General features: G+C 41.7%; 1 protein-coding gene across 1 annotated transcript in view; it reads right to left on the bottom strand.

Annotated features, from left to right (window-relative positions):
* LOC141086368 (serine/threonine-protein kinase 17A-like) overlaps nucleotides 1-27,369 on the bottom strand; it is a 60,206-nt gene that overhangs the window by 11,009 nt on the left and 21,828 nt on the right. The window contains exon 2 of the mRNA XM_073572328.1: nucleotides 10,333-10,545. Coding sequence (XP_073428429.1) covers nucleotides 10,333-10,545 — 213 coding nt within the window. The remainder of the gene's footprint in view (nucleotides 1-10,332; nucleotides 10,546-27,369) is intronic.

The raw sequence follows: 27,369 nt of genomic DNA, 5'->3' as shown, positions 1-27,369 counted from the left end.
CATTTAGTTATCACCTTTGCTTTATGGCAAGGTGCTCCATCATGTTGAAAAAGGCATTGTTGATCGCCAAACTGCTCTTGGACGGTTGGGAGAAGTTGCTCTTGGAGGACATTCTGGTACCATTCTTTATTCATGGCTGTTTTTAGGCAAGACTGAGAGAGAGTCCATTCCCTTGGCTGAGAAGCAACCCCACACATGAATGGTTTCAGGATGCTTGACAGTTGGCATGAGACAAGACTGGTGGTAGCGCTCACCTGGTCTTCTCCGAATAAGCCGTTTTCCAGATGTCCCAAACAATCGAAAAGGGGATTCATCAGAGAAAATGACTTTACCCCAGTCCTCAGCAGTCCACTCCCTGTACCTCTTGCAGAATATCAGTCTGTCCATGATGTTTTTCCTGGAGAGAAGTGGCTTCTTTGCTGCCCTCCTTGAGACCAGGCCTTGCTCCAAGAGTCTCCGCCTCACAGTGCGTGCAGATGCACTCACACCTGCCTGCTGCCATTCCTGAGCAAGCTCTGCACTGCTGGTAGCCCGATCCCGCAGCTGAAACACTTTTAAGAGACGGTCCTGGCGCTTGCTGGTCTTTCTTGGGCGCCCTGGAGCCTTTTTGGCAACTAGGGAACCTCTCTCCTTGAAGTTCTTGATGATGCGATAGATTGTTGACTGAGGTGCAATCTTTCTAGCTGCGATACTCTTCCCTGTTAGGCCATTTTTGTGCAGTGCAATGATGACTGCACGTGTTTCTTTAGAGATAACCATGGTTAACAGAAGAGAAACAATGATGCCAAGCACCAGCCTCCTTTTAAAGTGTCCAGTGGTGTCATTCTTACTTAATCATGACAGATTGATCTCCAGCCCTGTCCTCATCAACACCCACACCTGTGTTAATGGAGCAATCACTGAAACGATGATAGCTGGTCTTTTTAAGGCAGGGCTGCAATGATGTTGAAATGTGTTTTGGGGGATAAAGTTCATTTTCTAGGCAAATATTGACTTTGCAAGTAATTTCTGTTAAGCTGATCACTCTTTATAACATTCTGGAGTATATGCAAATTGCCATTAGAAAAAATGAAGCAGTAGACTTTGTAAAAATTAATATTTGTGTCATTCTCAAAACTTTTGGCCATGACTGTAATGTGCATGGTGTGTCTCATCTCTCTCCCATTTGCAGATGTGGGAAAGCTGGACTGGTTTTCAACATGCCAGATCCTTTTGTTCTTATGGGAGTTATCTCCCGATTGAGAATATAATTATGCTTGGCGGAGCCAAAACTGCGCATGTATCTGGGCAGTTAGGAGGAATGGCTATCACTGCTTTCTAAGGGTTTGGCCACTGTTACACTAAGTTACATTTTTACTTATTTTAATCTTTCTTTTAGCAAACAAATGTGTTCTGTCATTCAGTTTCCTATAATCTGTAAACCAAATTGTGCTCCTCACTGGAGACAAAGACCATTGGGAATGGTCACTTCACCATTGATGTAAATGGTGACATTGACCTCTGGTCAGCACCGTGGAATATGTAGTGTCCTGCAATTGAGAAAAAAGTGGGAAGCGTCTGCTCGATGTTTTACTATTTCATAAAAATGCTGCAATTCATAGTAAAACTCCATGTGGTTTTTGTGGTAAAATTCTAGGCAGTGCGGCATAAAGTTCTATACGAAGCCTAAACAAGGCTTAACAGGCTATTTGTTGTTCACTCCAAAAGTATGGAAATATTCAGCTTGGCTCTTTGTTTAGGATAGTCCTGGCATTTCATGAGAAACCGGACAAACTGCATGGCCTCCTTGTTGGCTAGCCGACCCTTAACTTGGGGTTCTTGGTAAAATGAAAACATGCTGCTCACTTCTAAAACTATAAAAACTTATTTGACATTTGCAGTTGCCCTAGTAAAATCCTCCAAAAGGACAAGAGCTGAATAGGTTAATCTCCTTCCTGGCTGCGATAAGATGCTTTTATGAGAATTTATTGTCTCAGCGCATTCCATGTCCAGAGGCCTGCAAGTCCCATCTACTGTCTACACGAGCGGCTAATGAGATCTCAAGCACAAGGCCGACTGACAAAGAAATAATTAAAATCATTATTTCCTCACAGTCCTCTCATCTCCAGCTGCTGGGTGTATGTCATGGAAAGAAAATAATCAAATAATAAGCCAGAAATACAGTGTGAAGATAATCTGCCGTACAATGTACACAGCACCTGGCCCTCCATTTACAACATTAAGTCAACTGTGCACGATACATTGAAAGTCCATTCTGTAGTGTGTAGGAGGAATGTCATAATCCTATTTACCTCACAAATAAGTCTAGCTTTTTGTTTCCTGTTGGTGTCTGCTTCCACATGGAGTATCTTTATTAAAGAGCATTTCCTTTACAAATAATAAGGCAGCATGTTGGCTCAGTGGTTAGAACTGAGCACTCAGTAGTACAAGGACAACATCTGTGAGGAGTTTATATGTTCTCCCTGGGTTTTACATACTGATAGGGAATTTAGATTGTGAGCCCCAATAGGGACACTCACCGACAAATAGAAGTCCAGTTGTATCTGCTTCTGCTAATGCACCGCTACAAGATCATAGCGATCATTCAAGTGATCATTCAGCCAACAGTAATCCCAACTCCGTGATACACATGAGCGCTCCTGTGTTCTCTATTAGAGCTGCTGACAAACTCCTGTGGCTGCAGCTTATCTCCCAAAGAACAAAACGATCCGCCGTTCGAAATCCAACGGGCCGGATCCTTCTTTACTCAAAAATCCTCTGTCAGGGGAGAGTTGGAAGGCCTCCATAAACCCTAGACTGTTGCCTGATCCTGCAGATATTAGTGGATTTGGCCATCTTTGGTCTACAGTATTTTGTCTGGTTCTCATGAAAAATGTATTTTCAGATTTTTTTAACATCAGTTTTTTGTGACATATGGGTGAAGATCAAAATTCCTCCATGACAGCTATGTGGGGCGGTAGTCGCTTAAACTTCCCTGATCTCTATTAGTCATCACTCATATTCAAAAAAATTAAGAATGAAGAATGTTTTCAACAATTTGGCAGAATACAAAACAATTGTAAAGACCTTAAATGACCATTTACCAAATACCTATTCAAGATGTTTAGAAGAAAGGAAAAATGATTCAATCATTTGCTACATATGGAGAAACTGGCATATCCGTCTATAGATTCAATAGCCACATCTTCCAATAAGGGAATCTTTAGACAGACATCTGTGTTTTAATTCCCTTCATAATAGTTAACTTATCATTTAAGCATTCTGATGGCAGCCCATTGTGATAAAGAGGAATCTATTTTGATTCAGACCAAATATAGCATGCAGAAAAGGTAGCATTTATATTGGTGACCCTAGAAAAAGGTTGCTTTTTTAACTCCTCTCCTTGCTAGAAGGCTTTTTTACCCCAATGGTAGCCATACTCATTAGGCCTGTTTCACACTTCAGTTTTTTGACGTCAGTGAAAATCCGCCAATTTTCGAAAAAAAAACGAATCCGCCAAAAAAGGGGCAAATCCGTTTTTTCCCCCATAGACTTACATTAGCGGCGGATCTTGACTGACAGTCGTCCGTCCCACCCGTTTTTTGACAGATCCGTCAAAATTTTAGCGTCTCCCGGGCGGATGGGCCGGACTCTGCAACGTTTTTTCCGAGCGACGGTCCGCTAATTTAGATTGCGCATGCCCAGCAGATTCGCTGGAGCAGGGCTTTTAACCCGAGTAGCGTTCCGGAACAGCCGTGCAAAGAAAAACTCTCTCTTCCCCAGACTCGGTTTCCTTTAAATTTCGGTCACTACCTGCTAAAGCGGATCCGTCCAAAAACAAATCCGGTGGCATCCGTTTGTGTCACAACGCTGACGGATCTGTTTTTTTCACAACCTGGCGAATTTGGACTGACGTCAGATAACTGAAACGTGAAACAGGCCTTAGACTGAAGAAGGTTGATCATTGGGTGACTGATCCTTACACAGATGTAGCCGTGCACATATTTACATGTAGACGTTATACACTTTTAATGACATTGGATGGAAATCATTCTGAGAACGTTCTTTCAGGAAAAATCTTTCGTGGACAACTGATTTATCGGACAAAAATTTGAACGCGAACCTGTCGTGTGAAAAAATGCTGTTAACCAGCAGATATAGGGTTTGGAAAGTTTACCTCCTCTTCTCTTTTGAGTAGCATCAGTTTTTGTAGTGCAATTCTTGCTCTTTTCCCCACACAAAATAAAATAAGAGAAGGCTTTGGATATTTTATCTATTTCTACATGTTATAGTAGCAAGGGCAGTATTTGGAGGGGGTACAAGATTCTGGCAAAGCTAATCATTTTGACTGACATCTGCCCACAAAGGACAATGGTGCGCAATGCCAGTTTTAAAGCTCTATCGTGATTTTGTTTAGTAGAGGGGTATAGTTCATGGAGTATAATTGCTCTGGGTATCTCCATATCTGGATTCCCATGTATGTAATGAAGGATTTAGAAGCATGTAGATTCAGATCTAGTTTTTTCCCTGCTATCCGAAGGAAGTTTTTTCCCTATTCCAGGATTTCACTTTTACATCTTTTAATATTATATTCAGAGTATTTCCCAAAACTTTTGAGAACTTGGAACAATTGTGGCAATTGTTTCAATTGTCTAGACAGAAACAATATAATATTGTCCGCAAAGAGTGCTAATTTTGTCGTCGTGGTACCAACCTTGTCAAGTCCCTGTGTGCAGAAAAAGAGATTCACACAAAAAGCCTGGCATATAAACTCTTGCTGTAGGATTATTATATATTCCGCCCCAAAATTTACCTTAATATTCATTGCATCCAACACTGCGCCCAACCAGTCCCACCTAACGTTGTCAAAAGCTATTTCTGCATTCATGGCTAGCAGGCTCGGATTATCGCCTGGCTGTGTGCGATGTTGTACGACATCTAGCACCGTCAGGACTTTACGTATGCTCATCACTGTGGCCCATCACTTTACGAATCCTACTTGTGCTGGGCCTACCAGGTGTGGGAGAAAACATGCCAACCGATCTGCCATTATTTTAAAAATAATTTTTTAATCCACATCAATTAGAGAAATAGGCCTGCAGCCCACATCCACGGGGTCCTTCCCCTGTTTGGGTATCACTTTTATGTATGTTTCTTTGGATCTGTTGGAATGACCCCTATGTGAAGGATGTTATTGTAACATTTGGTTAAGGTTGGCAGAATCTGATTTGTTACAGCCTTATTAAATTCCCCACTATATTCATCCGGGCCCGGAGCCTTTCCGTTTTGTTGTAGGTATTTAATAATAGCTCTTATGTCCTCTTCTGCTATGTTAGCATTAATAAAATCTTGTTGTTCTTGTGATCACTTAGGCAGGGACATGCTATTAAGAAAACGTCCCTCAGCTATATCTACAGAGGAATTGTGATACAATGTTTTGTAGTAGCTTTGTAATATAGAATTTATTTTTTAGGGGGTCAGAAGTGATATTGCCCTGGATCTCTATACATTTCAGCCTGTTTAGTATATTGTCAGTTCCTAAGATATAGTCGATCCTTGAACTATGAACATGTGAGAAATGGGTGAATTCTCTTGCATCAGGTGTAACCATCACCCCACATCGTTTAGGCCTGTATTACATACAGTGCCTTGCGAAAGTATTCAACCTTTTCCCACACATCATGCTTCAAGCATAAAGATACGAAATGTAAATTTTTGGTGAAGAATCAACAACAAGTGGGACATAATTGTGAAGTTGAACGAAATTTATTGGTTATTTTAAAGTTTTCTGGAAATTCAAAAACTGAAAACTGGGGCGTGCAATATTATTCGGCCCCTTTACTTTCAGTGCAGCAAACTCACTCCAGAAGTTCATTGTGGATCTCTGAATGATCCAATGTTGTCCTAAATGACTAATGATGATAAATATAATCCACCTGTGTGTAATCAAGTCTCCGTATAAATGCACCTGCTCTGTGATAGTCTCAGGGTTCTGTTTGATGCACAGAGAGCATCATGAAGACCAAGGAACACAACAGGCAGGTCCGTGATACTGTTGTGGAGAAGTTTAAAGCCGGATTTGGATACAAAATGATTTCCAAAACTTTAAACATCCAAAGGAGCACTATGCAAATGATCATACTGAAATGGAAGGAGTATCATGCCACTGCAAATCTACCAAGACCCAGCCGTCCCTCTAAACTTTCAACTCAAACAAGGAGAAGACTGATCAGAGATGCAGCCAAGAGGCCCATGATCACTCTGGATGAACTGCAGAGATCTACAGCTGAGGTGGGACAGTCTGTCCATAGGACAACAATTAGTCATACACTGCACAAATCTGGCCTTTATGGAAGAGTGGCAAGAAGAAAGCCATTTCTCAAAGATATCCATAAAAAGTGTCCTTTAAAGTTTGCAACAAGCCACCTGAGAGACACACCAAATATGTGTAAGAAGGTGCTCTGGTCAGATGAAACCAAAATCGAACTTTTTGGCAACAATGCCAAACGATATGTTTGACGTAAAGGCAACACAGCTCATCATCCTGAACACACCATCCCCACTGTCAAACATGGTGGTGGCAGCATCATGGTTTGGGCCTGCTTTTCTTCAGCAGGGACATGGAAGATGGTTAAAATTGATGGGAAGATGGATGGAGCCAAATACAGGACCATTCTTGAAGAAAGCCTGTTGGAGTCTGCAAAAAACCTGAGACTGGGACGGAGATTTGTCTTCCAACAAGACAATGATCCCAAACATAAAGCAAAATCTACAATGGAATGGTTCACAAATAAACACATCCAGATGTTAGAATGGCCAAGTCAAAGTCCAGACCTGAATCCAATCGAGAATCTGTGGAAAGAGCTGAAAACTGCTGTTCACAAACGATCTCCATCAAACCTCATTGAGCTCGAGCTGTTTGCCAAGGGAGAATGGGCAAGAATTTCAGTCTCTCGATGTACAAAACTGATAGAGACATACCCCAAGCGACGTGCAGCTGTAATCGCAGCAAAAGGTGGCGCAACAAAGTATTAAGTCAAAGGGGCCGAATAATATTGCACGCCCCACTTTTCAGTTTTTGAATTTCCACAAAAATTTAAAATAACCAATAAATTTCATTCAACTTCACAATTGTGTCCCACTTGTTGCTGATTCTACACCAAAAATTTACATTTGGTATCTTTATGTTTGAAGCATGATATGTGGGAAAAGGTTGAAAAGTTCCAGGGGGCCCGAATACTTTCTCAAGGCACTGTAAAAGGGCAGATAGAACTGTCTCCCCTCATATTGACTTTGGGGTACGACCCCCTCCTGTCCTTTCCAATTTTGTTAACAGTATTTAGATCTCCCCCAATTATCATCAATGAGGAGACATCTAACATAACCCTTTATTAAAATTCTTTGAATAAACCGTTATTGGAACCGTTAGATCCATATATTATAAATACTATATGTTTCCTCAACACTTTCAAAGGTGATGTGCATCCAACGTCCCTGGTCATCATGTTCCAGGGTCAGCAAAGTGTATGTGAAATGTTTGTGAAATAGAATCATTACCTGCCCCCCCCCCCCCCGCACGTCTTTCCGGGCGGCTGACCACAGAACCTTCCCTACCCAAAAACGGTTAAGACTAAAAAAATCCTCCTCTTTTAAATGTGTCTCTTTGAGTAGAATGATATCAGGGAAAAAACTTTTGAGGTGCCTCAGGATTTTTGTTCTTTTGTCAGGTTCCAAGAAATAATATTCATTGTTAATAGTTTTAACATTTAACCACTTACCAATTTACGCGCTACAGTAAAGTGCCTTGCTAATACTAACTGCACCATGTGCTACGGACTGCTCTTTTTCTTTTTTCTGGCGAGGTGGACCTGAAAACATTGAGCTAAATTAAGAACTAGAAAAGGAAAAAGAAGAGACTCTTCTTGCACCTGGATGAACCCATTTACCAACAGGGTGCTTGTAACATCATAACCTTAACCATTTCTTTTTCGCTGGCAACTCTATATCAACATTGAGATCGATAAAGAGAGAAATATTAACCCTCCTTACTGGCAGAAACAATAGTGTAGCTTTCTACATGGAGAATTAAAAAAATGTCAGCAAGCAATACAATTCCTGCTATGTAAACCAGTATGGGACACAACGTTTTCAACAATAAACCCATTCCAAACAGGTATAAAAGAAAGTCCAAGGTGGTTGTTCTTCAGGTAGGCCATCTGCTCCGGTTTCCATGCTGTCTTTGGGCCTCAGGTGTTGAGCATGGTCTGGCGTCTTCCCATCCACTTCTATTTCCCTTTCTACCTCCATGTCTCGATGATTCAGAGAGGAGAGTGTCCATATCCCTTTCAGCCTCCTGAGGCGACTTGAAGGCTTTTCTGGAAAATTCTTAGTACAGCAGGGTATTGGAGCGTGAACCTCTTCTTTGACTGGAACAAAGTTGAGCAGATTTTGCTTAAGGCTCTCCTGCACTTGGCGACATCAGCTGAGTGATCTTCAAATAGCAGAGGCTTCATTCTTTTAATTGCCAAAGGGTGAGATCTTTTCTTGTAAGCTCTCATAATGTCTGCTTTGTCGTTATGATCTAAGATTTTCATTATAACCTGACGTGTTCTTGACCCTCGGCTGTCAGGATCAGATTGGTAAGAGCGTAGGTCAGGTCCCACACTTTGTGCTCTTTCAACTCTGCAGCTATGGCTGAAATCCAGTGAAAGCAGCAAATCTCTCCTGTAGAGTTCTTGTAGTTCTGAGGCATTGACTGATTCCATTAGCCCTACTAATTTCCAATTACTGCGTCTAGATCTGTTCTCTAGATCCTCCATCTTTTCGCAGAGGCGGCTAGATTATGCAGAGATTTCATTAAGGTGAGTTATTTGCTCATTTTGATCCTCCAAATGCAGGACCCATTGGTCCAGCTCCTCAATTCTGCCTGTGTAGCCCCTTAGTTCTCCCTGTAAGCGGTTAAGGGAGGTTTGCATAGTCTGCTCCAGAATCTTCTGAATATCAGGGGCAAATCTGCCTGTTACTTCAGCAGCCAACTTTTTATAGTCCAGCAAATCAGTGGATAACACTGTTGATGAAGCAACCTCAATGTACTCACTGTTAGGCGGAGGTAAAACTGCTTGTGTTGCTGAAGCACGTTCTGGTCTCAGCGCCATATTGTCATTCTCCATGTATCCGTTCTCGACCAGCCATTCGGCGTCTCGTCGTTTCCTTCTGTGCGCTGCGTAGCAGATACCAACCCATACAGGGGTAGGGCAGGTTTGTCGAGGTTTTTACTCGTTGGTAGGCTAATCTGGGCTATTTATCAGTTATAATGTGTGGCTTTAATGTAGTAGGGTGCCAGAGCTCTCCACTCTGCGATCCTACATCACCAGCGCCTGAACCGTACGTCCAGATATGGGGTTAATCTGCAGGTTAATAGCATTCTGACCCTGCCTGGCGCCCACACTTAGACCCATGCTGCCTGGAGGAAATTAACTTTACTCTCCCCGGCAGCGTTTTGGTTTCAGTCACAGAGGGGGCGCCAGCGGATTCACTTGACAAGTTCCCTTTAAAGATTGTCAATTTCTGTCCTGATGGTGACAGTCCGTCATCAGTAAAATAAATAATTTTAGTAGAAATGGTTGATTTTGTTCAGTTTTAGACAAATATAAAGGCCTACCTTTTTTACTGAAGGCTGAAAATGCCTTATGACAGACTGGATCGGCCAGGGAACATGTCCTTAGCTATCTGTCATAAGGCATCTGACATAAGGCAGAAAAGGCCAGGAGCTTTGGCAGTGCTATACATATGATTTATCTCTTGTTCTTTCTGGCTTATTTATCCGATCATTTTAGACAATTTATGTAAATCTTTTTGGCTTTACACAATTGAAGAAAAAGAAATGGTGTCAGTAGAGATGATATTTTCTGCAGCAATAAACCTTGCTTTTAATAGGTGTGACCACAACTTTTTCGTAGATACTTCCATAAGCGCCATATAAGGTTTTATACTTCAGCCTTAAAGGGCTTTATAGCCATTACCGTCTGTGAATTGGGCAGGAAGTGGTTACCTTGGTTTAGCCGACACAGACACGAACATGTGCTTCTCAGAAAAATGCTACATGGTGTTAGATCAATGTGGCATGAATTTCCTCTGAGGTTTTGGATTACCATCATTACAGTTTTGAGACACTTCACCTACACCAGTTCTTAACATAGTGTGGAGCGTATTTCTTAACACTGCAAGGTGGACTTCTAGAAATGTGTGTGACCCTGAATCCCCTGTGACAGGTACAGACATTGTCCCAGGTGACGTCACTAGTAATCCCCCGTGACAGCTACAGACATTGTTCCAGGTGACGTCACTACTTACTATTCCATGACGAGGATTATTTCACTGTTGGTCTCAAAGACTTCATGTAGGTCCACCACATAGGGTGAGAATCGAGCCAGCTCTAGAATGGCGATCTCATTGATGATGTCACTGCGGCAGTCTTCACCCTTTCGTCGTTTCCTCAGAAACTTTGCGGCGTATTTCTTGCCGGTCAATAATTCCACACATTTCTTGACCACTGCAAACTTCCCCCTAAGACAGAAGAACAGAAACGGTTTGCATTTCATATTATCGTAGCTCTTTGCAACAAAGAAATTTGCATCTGGACAAAATTCTAGATTTCTCTATGAAATTCTCAGTAGTAATGGAAGACCCATCTGGGTAATGGGGCTAGAAATGCCAGAGTCTTTACAGCCACCTCTTGTCACTAGTGAGGTAGTGCCAGAGGTTGCCCAAAGCCACTGGTTGTGGAGATACATTGTTTTAAAGGGAATCTGTCATCAGGTATTTACCACCTAATCTACGAGCAGCATAATGTAGTGGCAAAGAGAGACCTTGTCACTTACTGGGCTGCTTGCTGCAGTTTTGGTAAAGTCTTTGTTGAACTTTCTGTTTGCTTCACTGCCCATTCGTGTAATTAGACCTTTGTGCCTGTAGCACCCTTTATATACAGCTCTTCTTGAGAAATGATGGTATCTCAGAGATTGGGCTCTCTTTATTCATAGGCCCTTTACCAATCACATTAGCCTCAGTTATGCCAGGTGATTTCTACCCCATCTGAAAGCAGCATGATATAGAGGGAGAGATCCTGATTACAGTGATGCATAATTTACTTGGATGCTTGCTGCAGTAATAAATGATAAATCACTGTTTGTATGCTGTATCCTTTTCCCATTTTGAAGTAGGAAACTATTAAGGACCCCCCTCAAAAGATGAACTGTATTGTAAGTATATAAATGGTGCTACAGACGCAAAGGTCTGAATACATGAGTGGGGCAGTGAAGCAAACAGAAGGTTCTCAAGTCCTGCATGAGAAAACCCTGCACCCCTCTCTCCTCTGTGTATGCCGATGAGCATATCAGTGTTGTCCAGAACCGTGGACTCAATTATACACTTTTGGTATCCATGAGTAAGGCTCTATGCCGAAACGCGTAGGATCGTCTATGCTACATGCGGCTAACTAATGTAAGGATCCCGTTTCACATAGCGACGCACCAGCGATCCCGACAATGATACGACCTGGTAGGGATCGCTGGTGCATCGCTACATGGTCGCTAGTACGCTGCCAAACAGGCAGATCTCTTCAACGAGCATGATCAGCGATATCCAGTGGGGGGGGGCGGTCGCCACTGTGTGTCACACGTAGCGAGATCGCTGTTGCGTCACAAAATCAGTGACGCATTAGCGATCTCGCTATGTGAGACGGCGCCTTTAGTTCTGGCTGTCTGCACACTTAAATTTTTTAAAATGTGTTCAATAAAAATTTTTGGGAAATTTTAAAATAAAAAAAAAACATTTGCTTTTTCGAGCGCTGGATCCACCATTTTTATTCAATTATACTGGTACACAATGATTTTGGTGCCAAAGATATCTGAACTGTTTATATAAAGTTTATGGTGCTGATTAAGAAAATTAATTTCTGGGATGTTTAATAGCTAATTACAGTAGAATTCTGGCTTCAAAAAGTTGATTTTATAACATTGAAAACATACAAATGGGAAAACAAAATTAAATGGGATATTTCATTATCTGAGACTCTGTTAAAGTCTAAAGACAGACCAATAGACCAAAAGCTATTGCATTTGTAATCACACACATGTTGCATTGGGGGAATGCATTATTATCATGGATGAATTATCTGACAAACTACAACCAATTTAGCAAAAGTAATGGTATTTTTGAATTCAGCACCCTCAAAATACTCTAAGTCCATTCAAAAATCCTTGGCACCTGTAAACAAAATGCTGTTTGTAGGCCCGTGTAATAGGAGTGTCAGTAAGGAAATGTCATGAGCCGTAATAATTACAACCATTCTTTCCCAGCATGCTTCACTCTTGCTATCTTATGCTAATTATACAGTCATATGTAAAAGTTTGGGCACCCCTATTAAAGTTAACCTTTTTTCTTTATAACAATTTTGGTTTTTGCAACAGCTATTTCAGTTTCATATATCTAATAACTGATGGACTCAGTTATATTTCTGGATTCAAATGAGGTTTATTGTACTAACAGAAAATGTGCAATCTGCATTTAAACAAAATTTGACCAGTGCAAAAGTATGGGCACCCTTATCATTTTCTTGATTTGAACACTCCCAACTATTTTTTACTGACTTCCTGAAGCACTAAATTGGTTTTGTAACCTCATTGAGCTTTGAACTTCATAGCCAGGTGTATCAAATCATGAGAAAAGGTATTTAAGGTGGCCACTTGCAAGTAGTTCTCCTATTTGATTCTCCTATGAAGAGTGGCATCATGGGCTCCTCAAAACAACTCTCAAATGATCTGAAAACAAAGATTATTCAACATAGCTTTTCAGGGGAAGGATACAAAAAGTTGTCTCAGAGATTTAACCTGTCAGTTTCCACTGTGAGGAACATAGTAAGGAAATGGAAGAACACAGGTACAGTTCTTGTTAAGCCCAGAAGTGGCAGGCCAAGAAAAATATCAGAAAGGCAGAGAAGAAGAATGGTGAGAACAGTCAAGGACAATCCACAGACCATCTCCAAAGACCTGCAGCATCATCTTGCTGCAGATGGTGTCACTGTGCATCGGTCAACAATACAGCGCATGCATAACGCCTTTTTGTATGACCAAACAACTCAATCTTTGTTTCATCAGTCCACAGGACCTTCTTCCAAAATGTAACTGGCTTGTCCAAATGTGCTTTTGCATACCTCAGGCAACTCTGTTTGTGGCGTGCTTGCAGAAACGGCTTCTTTCGCATCACTCTCCCATACAGCTTCTCCTTGTGCAAAGTGCGCTGTATTGTTGACCGATGCACAGTGACACCATCTGCAGCAAGATGATGCTGCAGGTCTTTGGAGGTGGTCTGTGGATTGTCCTTGACTGTTCCCACCATTCTTCTTCTCTGTCTTTCTGATATTTTTCTTGGCCTGCCACTTCTGGGCTTAACAAGAACTGTACCTGTATTCTTCCATTTCCTTACTATGTTCCTCACAGTGGAAACTGACAGGTTAAATCTCTGAGACAACTTTTTGTATCCTTCCCCTGAAAAGCTATGTTGTTTTCAGATCATTTGAGAGTTGTTTTGAGGAGCCCATGATGCCACTCTTCATAGGAGAATCAAATAGGAGAACTACTTGCAAGTGGCCACTTGAAATACCTTTTCTCATGATTTGATACACCTGGCTATGAAGTTCAAAGCTCAATGAGGTTACAAAACCAATTTAGTGCTTCAGGAAGTCAGTAAAAAGTAGTTAGGAGTGTTCAAATCAAGAAAATGATAAGGGTGCCAATACTTTTGCACCGGTCAAATTTTGTTTAAATGCAGATTGCACATTTTCTGTTAGTACAATAAACCTCATTTGAATCCAGAAATATAACTGAGTCCATCAGTTATTAGATATATGAAACTGAAATAGCTGTTGCAAAAACCAAAATTGTTATAAAGAAAAAAAGGTTAACATTAATAGGGGTGCCCAAACTTTTACATATGACTGTATGAGTATAATACATGAATGCTGAAAACCATTATACAACTTTCTCATGATCAGAGAGGAAGCCAGATTGTCTTCAGTGAAGCGTGAACATCCCACGCATGCTACATACATCTGCTAATTACTTTGCATTTCTTGGTAAACAGGAAACTTAAGACTAAAGGTATTATAGAGCTTTAAAAATATTCATGATATACACTGGCATATAAAAGTTTGTGCACCCCTGGTCAAAATTACTGTTACTGCGAACAGTTAAACAAGTTGAAATAATCTCTAAAAGGGCTAAAGTTAAAGATGACACAGTTCCTTTGTGTTTGAAGCAAAAAAATATTTTTTTTTCATCTAAAATAACATTTTAAAAATTAGAAAAATGAAAATGGGCTGATGTGAAAGTTTGGGTACCCTGCATGGTTAGTACCTAGTAGCACGCCTTTTGCAAGTATCACAGCTTGTAAATGCTTTTTGCAGTCAGCCAAGAGACTTTCAATTCTTGTTTGAGGGATTTTCATCCATTCTTCCTTGGAAAATTCTTCCAGTTCTAAGAAATTTCTGGATCATCTTGCATGCACTGTTATTTTGCGGTCTAGCCACAGATTTTCAATGATGTTTAGATCAGGGGACTGTGAGGGCCATTGTAAGACCTTCAGCTTGTGCCTTTTGAGGTAGTCTATTGTGGATTTTGGCATGTGTTTAAAAATCATTATCATAGTAACATAGTTAGTAAGGCCGAAAAAAGACATTAGTCCATCCAGTTCAGCCTATAAAATTCTGTCAGAATAAATCCCCAGATCTACGTCCTTCTAAAGAACCTAACAATAACTGTAAGATACAATATTGTTACGCTCCTGGAAGATATCCAGGCCTCTCTTGAACCCTTCGACTGAGTTCGCCATCACCACCTCCTCAGGCAGGGAATTCCAGATTCTCACTGCCCTAACAGTAAAGAATCCTCTTCTATGTTGGTGGAAAAACCTTTTCTCCTCCAGATGCAGAGAATGCCCCCTTGTGACCATCACCTTCCTTGGTATAAACAGATCCTCGGAGAGATATTTGTATTGTCCCCTTATATACTTATACATGGTTATTAGATTGCCCCTCAGTCGTCTTTTTTCTAGACTAAATAATCCTAATTTTGAAAATCTCTCTGGGTATTGTAGTTGCCCCATCCCCTTTATTAATTTTGTTGCCCTCCTTTGTACCCGCTCTAGTTCCATTATATCCTTCCTGAGCACCGGTGCCCAAAACTGTACACTGTACTCCATATGCGGTCTAACCAGAGATTTGTATAGACGCAGTATTATGCTCTCATCATGTGTATCCAGACCTCTTTTAATGCACCCCATGATCCTGTTTGCCTTGGCAGCCGCTGCCTGGCACTGGCTGCTCCAGGTAAGTTTATCATTAACTAGGATCCCCAAGTCCTTCTCCATGTCAGATTTACCCAGTGGTTTACCGTTCAGTGTGTAATGGTGATTTTGATTCCTTCTTCCCATGTGTATAACCTTACATTTATCATTGTTAACCTGCATCTGCCACCTTTCGGCTCAAGTTCCCAACTTATCCAGATCCATCTGTAGCAGAATACTATCTTCTCTTGTATTGACTGCTTTACATAGTTTGTATCATCTGCAAATATCGATATTTTACTGTGCAAACCTTCTACCAGATCATTAATAAATATGTTGAAGAGAATAGGTCCCAACACCGACCCCTGCGGTACCCCCCTGGTCACAGCGACCCAGTTAGAGAATATACCATAACTACTCTCTGCTTTCTATCACTAAGCCAGTTACTTACCCATTTACACACATTTTCCCCCAGACCCAGCATTCTCATTTTGTGTACCAACCTCTTGTGTGGCACGGTATCAAACGCTTTGGAAAAATCAAGATATACCACATCCAACGACTCACCTTGGTCCAGTCTATAGCTTACTGGGTCGCCCTCCCAGGGCTGTGGGGTACTCGGAACCGGGCCGGTGTCAGGGTGAAGGTGTCACAGCAGCGGTGACCCGGTCCGTGGCCCTGGGCGCCCAATATCAATGGCGGTGATGTTTGTAATATAGTTTATATGGAAAGTTCGTGACGCCACCTGTGGTGCTCGGCAAGTGTGATGTTAGGCCGACACTGCGGGCAGATCCTCTGGGACTGATGGTATGCGCAGCTTAGATGGTAAAGCTCCCCACAGGCGGAGCTGTAGTCCTAGGGCAGTGTAGATGAAGTAATGGCGGGGAGGCGTAGATGATGTAGGTGCAGGTACTCAGGTGTAACGGTGCGGAATAACTGGAGGACACCAGGGTGTGCGGTTCCAAGGCTTTACTCACTGTTTGCAGTTCACACACACACCTGCCTCCGCACTGTGTTCTCCAGGTCAGGGCTCCAGCCAACCTCCAGGCCAGATAGGATTCTCCCTTCCACACTCCGCCAATATGTACCTTTACTGAACGACTCCTCCAATGCACCTTTAGGTGTGAAGCACTCCAGTACTTAGTTACCCTGGAATGCCTCTCTCTAGGTGTTCCTAGTCTTTACTTGTATGACAGACAGCTGTAGCCTGCTTCGGGGACTCCTCTCTGCGTCCTGGCTCTCTATTCAATTGCTGTTGTGTCCCAAGTCTATGAGGGGAGCAAGGCATTAGTGGCTCACTACTCCTCCGGTGTCTGTTGCCGGACATAAAGATCCAATCAACCTCGGGGACCGGGCCCCGGCCTTTGCGCTCTGGACTGGAAGGATTCTCTATCTTTCTTCAACCAGCTTCCCACCGTCCTTCTATTCTCCTTCGTTCCGATCTGTTCTCTCTCTCTTATGGAAGGTTAGGTTATCAATCTTATCAGTCTCTTTCTCTGGTCTTTCTCGTGCCAGCAGCCCAGATCACTGGGACCTGCTGCAGCACATCCGTCAGACACCCATCATCTCTCTTCTCTCTCTTCACTAACCAACTACTAACTCTCACTCTTCCCACTCTTTTGTATCATCTCACTCCATCCGCCTCCCAGCACATCTCGTGTTACGAAGCAGGGTTCCACGAGGGTTGCTCTGCTAACCCCCAGCCTGAAGCTGTTAGGTGGACCCTACTGAACTATCATGTGTGTGGAATGCAGGTGTGGAGTGTGGTCAGGAGTTCCCACCTTACCTGGATGGTGGGGCACTACACCTTAGGAGAAGGTGCAGTACCTCTGTGGCAACTGAAGCCTCAGGGGTGCCACATAACCTCTTCATAAAAACTGATTAGATTGGTTTGACAGGAGAGATTCCTCATAAACCCATGCTGATATGGCGTTACAGGAGAGATTCCTCATAAACCCATGCTGATATGGCGTTAAACAGTTATTCTCATTGAGATAATCCAGAATAACATCCCTCAGAAACCCTTCAAATATTTTACCAACAATAAAGGTTAGACTTACTGGCCTATAATTTCCAGGTTCACTTTTAGAGCCCTTTTTGAATATTGGTACCACATTTGCTATGCGCTAGTCCTGTGGAACAGACCCAGTCGCTATAGAGTCTCTAAATATAAGAAATAATGGTTTGTCTATTACATTACTTAGTTCTCTTAGTACTCGTGGGTGTCTCTTAGTACTCATGGGTGTCTCTTAGTACTTAGTATCGATGTCATCTTCTTTTCAACTTCAGCTTTTTTACAGATTGTGTTATGTTTGCATCAAGAATTTGTTGAAATTTAATTGAATACATTCTTCCAACTTCATGTGAAATGTTACCCATGCCATTGGCTTCAACAACCCCAAAACTTGACTGATCCACCTCCATGCTTAATGGTTGGTGAGATGTTCTTTTCCTGAAATTTTGTGCCCTTTTTTCTCCACACATACCTTTGGCCATTATGGCCACAGAGTTCTATTTTAACCTCACTGGTCCACAGGACTTGTATACTAAATGCATAAAGCTAGTTTAGATGTTCATTTGCAAACTTCTGATGCTGAATTTTATGGTGAGGATGAAGGAAATGTTTTCTTCTGATGACTTTTCAATGAAGGCAATATTTGTGCAGGTGTCTCTGAATAGCAGAACAATGTACAACAATACCAGAGTCTGCTAAATCTTTCTGAAGGTGTTTTGAAGTCAAGCTGGGGTTCTGATTTGCCTCTCTAGCAATTCTACGAACAGATCTCAATGAAATTTTGCTTGGTCTTCCAGACCTTATCTTGACCTCCACTGTTCCTATTAACTGCCATTTCTTAATTACATTTCGAACTGAGAAAAGGGCAACTTGAAAACAGTTTGCTATCTTCTTATAGCCCTCTACTGCTTTGTGGGTCTCCCCCATTTTCATTTTCAGAGTGCTAGGCAGCTGCTTAGAAGAACCTATGGTTGCTATTTTTTGGCACAAGGTTAGAAGAGGCTGGGTATTTAAAAAGCTGGGAAATTTGTATCAAATGACCTTTCCTAACGATGATGGTGAACAAGCCATAATCCTAAATAACATCTGAAACCTTGGTCAAAGTTATCTGAGCACACAAATCTACAAAGGTGCCCAAACTTTTGCATTGGACCATTTTCCTTTTTGTAATATTTAAAATAAAAAATTGACTATATAGGTTTTTTTTTTTTCCATAAAATAGAAAGGAAATGTGTCATCTTCAACTTTAGGCCTTTTAGAGATAATTTAATCTTCAACTTGCTTCACTCTTCACAATAACAGTAATTTTGATCAGGGGTGCCCAAACTTTTACATACCACTGTAGCAACAAGAGCTCTGTGTAGACTTCACTGCCTCCTACCAACTATCTAACTGTGAGAATACAGGATTACATACACACCAATAAGTGGTAGTCTGTATCCTGCACTGAATTAGGGTAAGTGCACACAGAGTTTTTTGGTGGTGCGGATTTTGTAGTAAAATCCTCAGATAAATTAGTCCTGCGGTTTATCTGCGGATTTGCCTGCGGTTTCACACCTCATAATGGATGAGGTGTGAAACCGCAGCGGTTCTGCACAAAAGAATTGACATGCTGCGGATTGTAAACCGCAGCAAATCCGCTCGGAAAAATCCGCAGCATGTGCACAGCGATTTCCAGTTTGCCATTGAAAACAATGGTACTGTACAACCACCTAAATCTGCTGCGGACCCGCAGGGCCAAAACCGCTGCGGATCCGCAGCAGAATCTGCACCGTGTGCACATACCCTAACAATTGTGGGGAAGGAGACATCTGCAGGTTATTATGGACATTAATGGAGTTTATATGGTTTCTGGTTGTCACACACTATTATCACACATACATACATACAAGTAAGAAAGGAGTGCTAGTAAGGACAAGATAATTTCCAGACCTATCTGTTCTCTCAGTTGTTTGTATGTAGAATAATATAATAGAAGCTTGAGGTAACTATATACATCAATGGATTTCAATAGAACCTGCTGACCATCTAATATGCCCGGGGTTAGTCTATAACCCTGTCCTTATGGCAAATATCAAGTACAGAATCATTGAGATGTTCGATTTGAACATGTACTATGGTTTTGTTCCGAACAGAAGACTTTGGCAACGATTTACTCCCTTTTTCTAATAAGAACCCGTGCACAAAGACAATCCGAGTGTACGTCTGAATGAGGAGATAGGAGGGATAGCAGTAGGCTGAACGGGGCCCACAATCGGCTGCTGACAACATTCGGAAATTTATGGCTGGCCTAAGGGCAATACTTCTTTATCAGTGACTTGGATTAATGCTGTCTGTAATGTTACTATACCCAGTGAAGCGGATAACTCAATTCTTCAGCAGCACTTTGTGGTTCTCACAGACTCAACAACCTCTGGACTTAGGTTATTCTGCAGACTGCTATTATTTCAAGCCTGATCTCTGGGAAAATCAAGAAGCGATGATCAGTGGGGGTCGAAACATTAGACGTGGATGGCATATCCTGGTGCTATCCCACTGCTATATGTGATCCCATAACCCCTTTAAAACATTCTGAATTATTTTCGCTCCTTCTTTATCAAACTGATGTAAACTATCAGGGTATGCTGGGAGTTGCAGTTTAAGTATACAGCAAAAATGCCAATAGTAATCAGGGATTGACAATGAATTCTCACCCAACAATGTATAATGTATAACAGCAAGTAAGATAAAATATAACTTTTAATACATAACTCTAAAATAATCAAACCTAAAGTGTCACCAAAAGTGATTAAAACGAGATGCCCATACATTGGGTAATCCCCAAAGGATAATTGAATGCACCCAAAAGCATCAGATAGGAGTATAGAATGCCGTTAATGTGATAACCAAACAGCAATCTATATATATTGGATACAGCATAAAAAATAGCAAAATGCCATAGCCAATTGCACTCATATGTTTATATACTGGCTAAACCAAAGAAAGGGGAAAGGTTCATAGCTACAAATAGATGAGAGTAATAATAAAAGGAACAATCTCACCAATATTTTGCAGACGGTCAGGAGTCTCCAGGGATACTCATCATACATATGGATAGGCAGCAGTGGGAGTACAATACCCTGTCACAACCCTCATAAGCTGACCATTATCTGATCCCCAGACTCCTGCCCTGACAAGGGCAGTCCACAGCTAGCCCTAAATTGCACAAGCCCTACATCTATTTGTGGCTATGAACCTTTCCCCTTTCTTTGGTTTAGCCAGTATATAAACATATGAGTGCAATTGGCTATGGCATTTTGCTATTTTTTATGCTGTATCCAATATATATAGATTGCTGTTTGGTTATCACATTAACGGCATTCTATACTCCTATCTGATGCTTTTGGGTGCATTCAATTATCCTTTGGGGATTACCCAATGTATGGGCATCTCGTTTTAATCACTTTTGGTGACACTTTGAGTTTGATTATTTTAGAGTTATGTATTAAAAGTTATATTTTATCTTACTTGCTGTTATACATTACGAGTTGCAGTTTAACAATACATAGAAAAGTACACCTTGTAGACTTTTGCATTTTAAGGAGCTAGATTTCCAGGTATGGTAAAGGAAACACTGGATTAGCGTGGATGTAAGGTTTTTTAGTTACTCAATGCTTCACCTGTAATCCTCCACTTCAAAGTGATTATCACGGTTACCTGGCTGTTGGCTACAGATCAGGCTACTTACAGATAACCTTGGGATGTCCAGGCACGCTGCAGACTGATTCCATCACCGGGAACGACAGACCTTATCTCAGAGTGGAGCCAGTGGGATTGCTGAGTATTTACTAGAATTGCTAGATAGATACAGGTGTTGGAGGAGGGTGCCGGCCGCACAGGTAGTACACGGGGCCTGGAGTAACCTCATAAGCTAAATGGTGACATTAGCCCCTTACTGCATAATGTAAGCCCTCTCCGCTGGCTACAGCTGCCGAAATCAGCCCATACACTTGCAGATCTGGTAAAGCAACCCAATATGTGGTGCATATTGTAAGTAGCCCCCCGACTGGCAATCTGCAAAATTGCTGAAAATTAACATTAACAAGGTGCTGCAAACTGGAGACCTTTCATGAAAAAGGCTGTTTTACATGTAGCCAAGGGCATATTTATAGGGAATACACTGGCAGCAAAGGCCCAATGACCCCTCTGCCACAGCGCAGTACTGTAAATGACGTGATAGTTGGGGGGCACCCTATTTACATAGATTTTACAATGGAGACTCATGAGCTTTAAAAGATAAGGATGATGAAACCTATATAGTGTTTAAGAAGTTGTACCCTGTATACTGGAGGTTTTATAGGTTTTGGATTAAACTATAAGGATGCCTTTGTTGACATTTTGGACACAAGTAACTTTTCTAGTTTGCTTTCATTTAAATTGTAAAACACCAGCGTTTTTTTTTTTTACATTTTAATGCTGGAGTGCCTCCATTAGTTTAAGTTTCCTGCCACTAGTCTCATACTTACCAGCCATCGTCTTCATCTGTTATTGGTGCAGCTCCACTCATCTTCTGCAAGTTGTGACCTGCCAGATAGCTCCAGTGATTGGTGGGCAACCCGTAAGTCACAACTCAATGTAAGTCTATGAGAGCCAGAACAAAGTTCCCATAGACTGACATTGAGAGTACCTTGTAACTGTTACCTCTGCCTTCCATTTCAGTTAGAAGTTGTGGTCACAAGATGGTGGCGCAGGACTATGGCGGTGCCGGGAGGAGCTAAAGATGGCAACTGTTGAGACTAGTACCAGGGTCACGGAACTTACATTAGTGGCACCATTCCAAAAAAACACGCTGGAGTGGTGTTTTTAAGCTCCAATAATTTTAATGTCAGGATCATTAACCCTTCCCACTTTCTTCTGAACGGTCTTTTAAGCAGATTTATGCCCACATTAAAGTTACAGTCTTAAGAAGCTTAGAATTGTTCAGGAAAAGCGAGCTAGAGGTTACAGATCCTGCTGTTGTCAGGAAAAGCTCACTAATGGATTCTCTGATAACTCATTCTGGGGCCAGTTATCTACTGGAGCCATGTTATGTGATACATAGAGGCTGAAGAAGCCAAAGCGTTAATATATACATAGAGGCTGACACTTCACTGTATCTCTGTTGGCTTATTGCATCTTTTAACTTTTATATATATTTAAATACTGCACCGCTATGGACCTTATCGTTTATTCAACTGACGATACGACTGGATTCTATGGAGCGTTCATAATTTAATTGAGATTACCATAGGGATCATCCATGGTAATCTAAGTACAATTTATATGGCCATAGGAAATCTGTATATTGCAGTCATAATAAAGACTTTAAAACGCGTTTGCATTACGTCCGGCTGAAAATAATAACAACGACTTCCACTGTGTAACGCCCAGAGACAGTCACCTTACACCATGTACAATGACAGATGTCTTTTCCCAATTTCATTGTATAAAGAAGTGAAAGAAAACTGTTTGTTTGGAAATGGGCAGTTAACTAAACAAATTAACCTCTCATGGGTTAACAGGAGCAGAATGCAGACGAACAGATGGCAGTCCAATACTCACAGGGATTGCTTGGAATTCTAACACCTACTAATGTTTTCCACCTGTGCCCTGTAGGTGCCCACTCCAAGACCTTCATCTTCAAGGTCAGATACACAAGAATGCAGGCGGGCAGATTAATTCCAAACTTTGTTATACTTATCCCCAAGAGGTGTGCAGACCTAATCCTGCAGCTGTAATTCAATTACATTTCTCTTGGGGCTATGTTAGTATCATTTTATATTAGACTGAATTATTCTATTCTGCTGCTATTCCTCTGTTTCCACAAGAAAATTCACAGACGACATAATTAACTTCTCCTTTGTACGAGAAGGAGTACACCTAGGCCACATTTCTCATTCTGTCAAAAGGAACTGTTTTTTCAGATCAGAAAGACACGTTCACAACAGATACATTGTATAATGCACGTTCCACCTAATGTCTCCTTCACTTTAGGCTGCTTTTACACTTGCTGTGTTTTTTCGGCCCGTTTTTGCGGCCCCAATGCATTTCTATGGGGCCGCAAAAAAGGGTCACAAAAATTAGTAGGAGGGCCGTGCTCCATATGGCCGTGAGAGCCGTCTATACTGCCGTGAAAAAATATCGAGTTTGCTCTATATTTTTCACGGCTTACGGACACAGCTGCAATGCATTTCAATAGTACCGCAAAAACAACGTTAAGTTGTTTTTGCGGTACACTGTATTTGCAGATCGACGTTTTTTCCCCTGCTATTTGTTATAACAGGGGAAAATGGCGATCCGAGAAGATTTTTGCGGCCCATTTTTGCGGGAGACCACAAAAATCAGAGCATTCCGGCCTGCAAAAATGGCCCATAAAAACAGGCCGCAAAGAAAACGGCAAATCTAAAAGTAGCCTTACTATGACTGCAGTCACTTTAAGTGGTTTCCTAAATCTAAAAAGCCCATTCTTAATAGATCTGCAGCACAGAACAATATAGAAAAAATGTTGTACTCTCCTGCGTTGGCACTGTGTCACGTAACCAACGTGCCAAATATTGCCTTATCCCAACATCTGCAAAGTGTGAGAGTCAGGACAACTTCATACACATTAGATGTTAGCAGAACTCACTGATTTTGGGAGATCAGTCAGCCATCTAATGGCTGACTGATCTCCCAAAATCAGTGAGTTCTGCTAACATATTTCAGTAGCATCTGGTATATTAACCCCCAAATTATTGGAGTTTTAGCAGATTTCACCAAATTTGGACTTGACAATGGTTTGCAGCTGAATATGCAATATGTATGGCCAGTTTTAAAGAGGTTGTCCCCATTCATAAAATACCGATCTCGGTAATGGATATTGACTGCAGCCAACCACTGAGCTCAGCGGCTCTGTCCATCTAGACGAAACACCCTGGTCTCACCCACCAAGGTCATTGGATGTACTGCTGTCAATGTGACGTCAGAGCTGGGTCCAGGGGCAAGTATTTTCTGAAAGCTAGAACCAGTTAATAGATAGGGGGCCCTGCTGATTCTACCTCTGAAGGCAAATGTTGGGAAAGAGTTCAAGCTGCAAGAAGTCTGGCAATGGTCTGTTCAGCTCTCCCCTTAAAGTGGGTGTGGAGACATAGCTGTCGAACAAAAAAGGATTTGGTCAAAGGTAAAAAAAAACAACTGTATGGCCAGCCTTAAAATGATGCTACCCAGCATGCTGCCAATTCCAGTACGATCAGCTATTGTCAATAGTATGGAAAAATATAATATTACACAAGACCTAATGGGCAACCTTCAATTCACGGTAATGTTTAATCTGCCACAAACTCTGAATAATAGAGGGGAGAACCCATAGACTTGTGGACAGAAATTATCTTTCTAGAACCACTCGATTAAAGTATTACTCAGTCACGTTCATGAGTCACGGAAAAACAGATTTTGCTCTCAGATTTTTCTTCTAACTAGGAAACCAGACATTCTTCTTTTCAGATCCAATGCGGGGGCAGGCTGCATTGGTCTGGCATGTTATCGTCACAATTATTTGAGGTTAGGAGGTTATAATTTAGGTGATATTAGTAAATGTTTGCTCTCTCTAATGCATCAGAGAAGATAAGGAGCATTTTAATGTGTCACTGGTCTATTGACCAAACAAAAGACTTTGCCCTCACATTCACTAAATGGATTAGCAGCGCATATGTCTTATTTAACGTCTGTTCATGGCGGTAAACAGACTCGGTTCTTTCCTTTTGGCTTCAAAGTAACCTGACACAAGTCTGATTAGGAGTCAAGGACACATCTCAATAATGTGGAGTACCCGAACTAATCCCATCTGGTCTGACATGTTTGTCTAGTGGTTCTGGATGGATCCTGTGCCCTTTACTTTTATGTCAGCCATCATGTTTAAGTAAATAGAAGAAAAAGTAATTTATATGTTAGGTACCACTTGAACACTAAGGTTGTCTGAGATTTCATATTTCCATTGTCCCCATTAGGGGTTTACAATCTAAATTCATCATCAGAGGGGAGTACTGGGAAACAAGACTACCAAAAGGAAACCCATGAAGAATGTATAAACTTCATGCAGATGTTCTCCTTGGTCTGATTTGAACCAAAGTACCCCAGTGCGGCAAGGCGACACTGCTAACCACTGAGTCATTACACACAATAGAGTAATGTCTAACAAATCAGCTGATTTTGGTAGGAAGGGCCATCCATGTAATAGGTACTGGACCAAAGTTTCTGATGACAAATGTCAGAGGAGAAAGAAAAAACTAGACACTTTTATTTGATCATGGATCATTTTGTTTTCCCCATGCAAAGCAGAGCCAGCATGCGTATAGGGGGTGTCAGAAAAAAACAGCTTTCGATGAAACAAGGATATGAGTAACCATCCATTATCCATGGTAGAGAATTGGAGGTCCCCATAGAGTGTCAGACTTGAGCGGCTAGGGCACACCAGTAACACTGACTCTGGGGGACCACTGTTCAGCTACATACAAATATTACATTACCCTCATTCATAAATTCACCTATGCATCTATATAATAATAAACTGGGTAGTTTGTTGAATGAATGATGAGATGCTGCTTCTTTCTGTACATAGGGAATCATGTTTTGGGCCAACTCATCTCATATTGGTGGGTAGGGGGTAAGTGGCTTACTCCTGCACAAGGGCCTACCGGTTGAATTCATCTGTTCCCCTGTGGGCCAGTCCGAGTTTGCCACCATACACATCAGATTGTCAACTAACTATGCTGAAATTGCTGGATTTGGATGGCTTTAATCTGATATGAGCGGGAACCTTGAGATCAGTAGTCCCCAACATTACGGACCTTTAAAGCCACATTCAGCTTTGAGAGAGGGACGTGAGCCACATCCAGCTCACACCCCTTTCAAAGTCATGCCACCCAGAGCCTATGTTACCGGCACAATGAGCCAAAACTTTCCACAAATATCACACTGAAGAAATATAGCAAGACCTAGGGTTTCCCACAATACCCCCATTCAGTATTCTCACATCAAGCACTCCCACCACACCATTGCAACAGTTTCAAGCACCTTCTCTGATAGGTAGCATCAACCTGTCTCCAGCTCACCATGCTTAAATTATTTCTAAACCCCCAAGGCCAGAATCAGGATTGTCAACCGTCCGAAAATTGGAGGACAGTCCGTGTAAATAGGGCACATTTTTACCCTGTCTGTAAAACATATTTAAAGCGTCACGGGCGGCATGGTGGCTCAGTGACTGCAGCGCTGGGGTCCTGGGTTTGAATCCTACCAAGGACAACATCTGCAAGGAGTTTGTATGTTCTCCCCGTGTTTGCGTAGGTTTCCTCTGGGCACTCTGGTTTCCTCCCACATTCCAAAGACATACTGATAGGGAATTTAGATTGTGAGCCCCATCAGGGACGATGATGATGTGTGCAAACTGTAAAGCGCTGTGGAATATGTTAGCGCTATATAAAAATAAAGATTATTTATTAAGGCGTCCGTGATTTTTCTTTTTAAAGCTGAAGAATACAAATGTATCTAAATTCCATCAATCAAAACATTAGAAAGTGAAACGCTAGAATTGTGATTTGCAGCTGAAAATTGTGTCTCTTAATAGTGCATCAATCTGATACGTTATATTAACACAGCATATAAATGCAACATTTCTGAGGAACCACAGGAGCCAACCATCTACTAATTTCAGGGAACGTCTGGATATGCACAGTTAAATCAACGCATCCTATGAGAAGGGGCATATTGCTATTAAACAGCTCTTTGCATCTATTTCGGAATTCAGCAATGTTGGGGGGGGGGGGGGACAAATTTCAGACAAAGGAAAGGAAAGCCCTAAGACAAGACGCTCATTGTTAGCATGTAGAAGGTGGTCACCCAGGGGGACAGTTAAAGACGTATGCTACAAATAGGGTGGGATTCTTGGAATTCCATCCCAGCAGAGGTGGTGAGCCCAGCAAAATGCCTGAGATCTAGAAGCTGACATGTATCTGAATCAAAGCCAAGAATCGAAAAGCACATTT

This window comes from Dendrobates tinctorius, unplaced genomic scaffold, assembly GCF_039654945.1.
Source record: "Dendrobates tinctorius isolate UK_male_01 unplaced genomic scaffold, ASM3965494v1 ptg000032l, whole genome shotgun sequence".
In the NCBI taxonomy this organism is placed as follows: domain Eukaryota; kingdom Metazoa; phylum Chordata; class Amphibia; order Anura; family Dendrobatidae; genus Dendrobates; species Dendrobates tinctorius.
The sequence above is the reverse complement of the archived record's forward strand: the minus strand, read 5'-3'. Positions and strand labels throughout refer to the sequence as shown.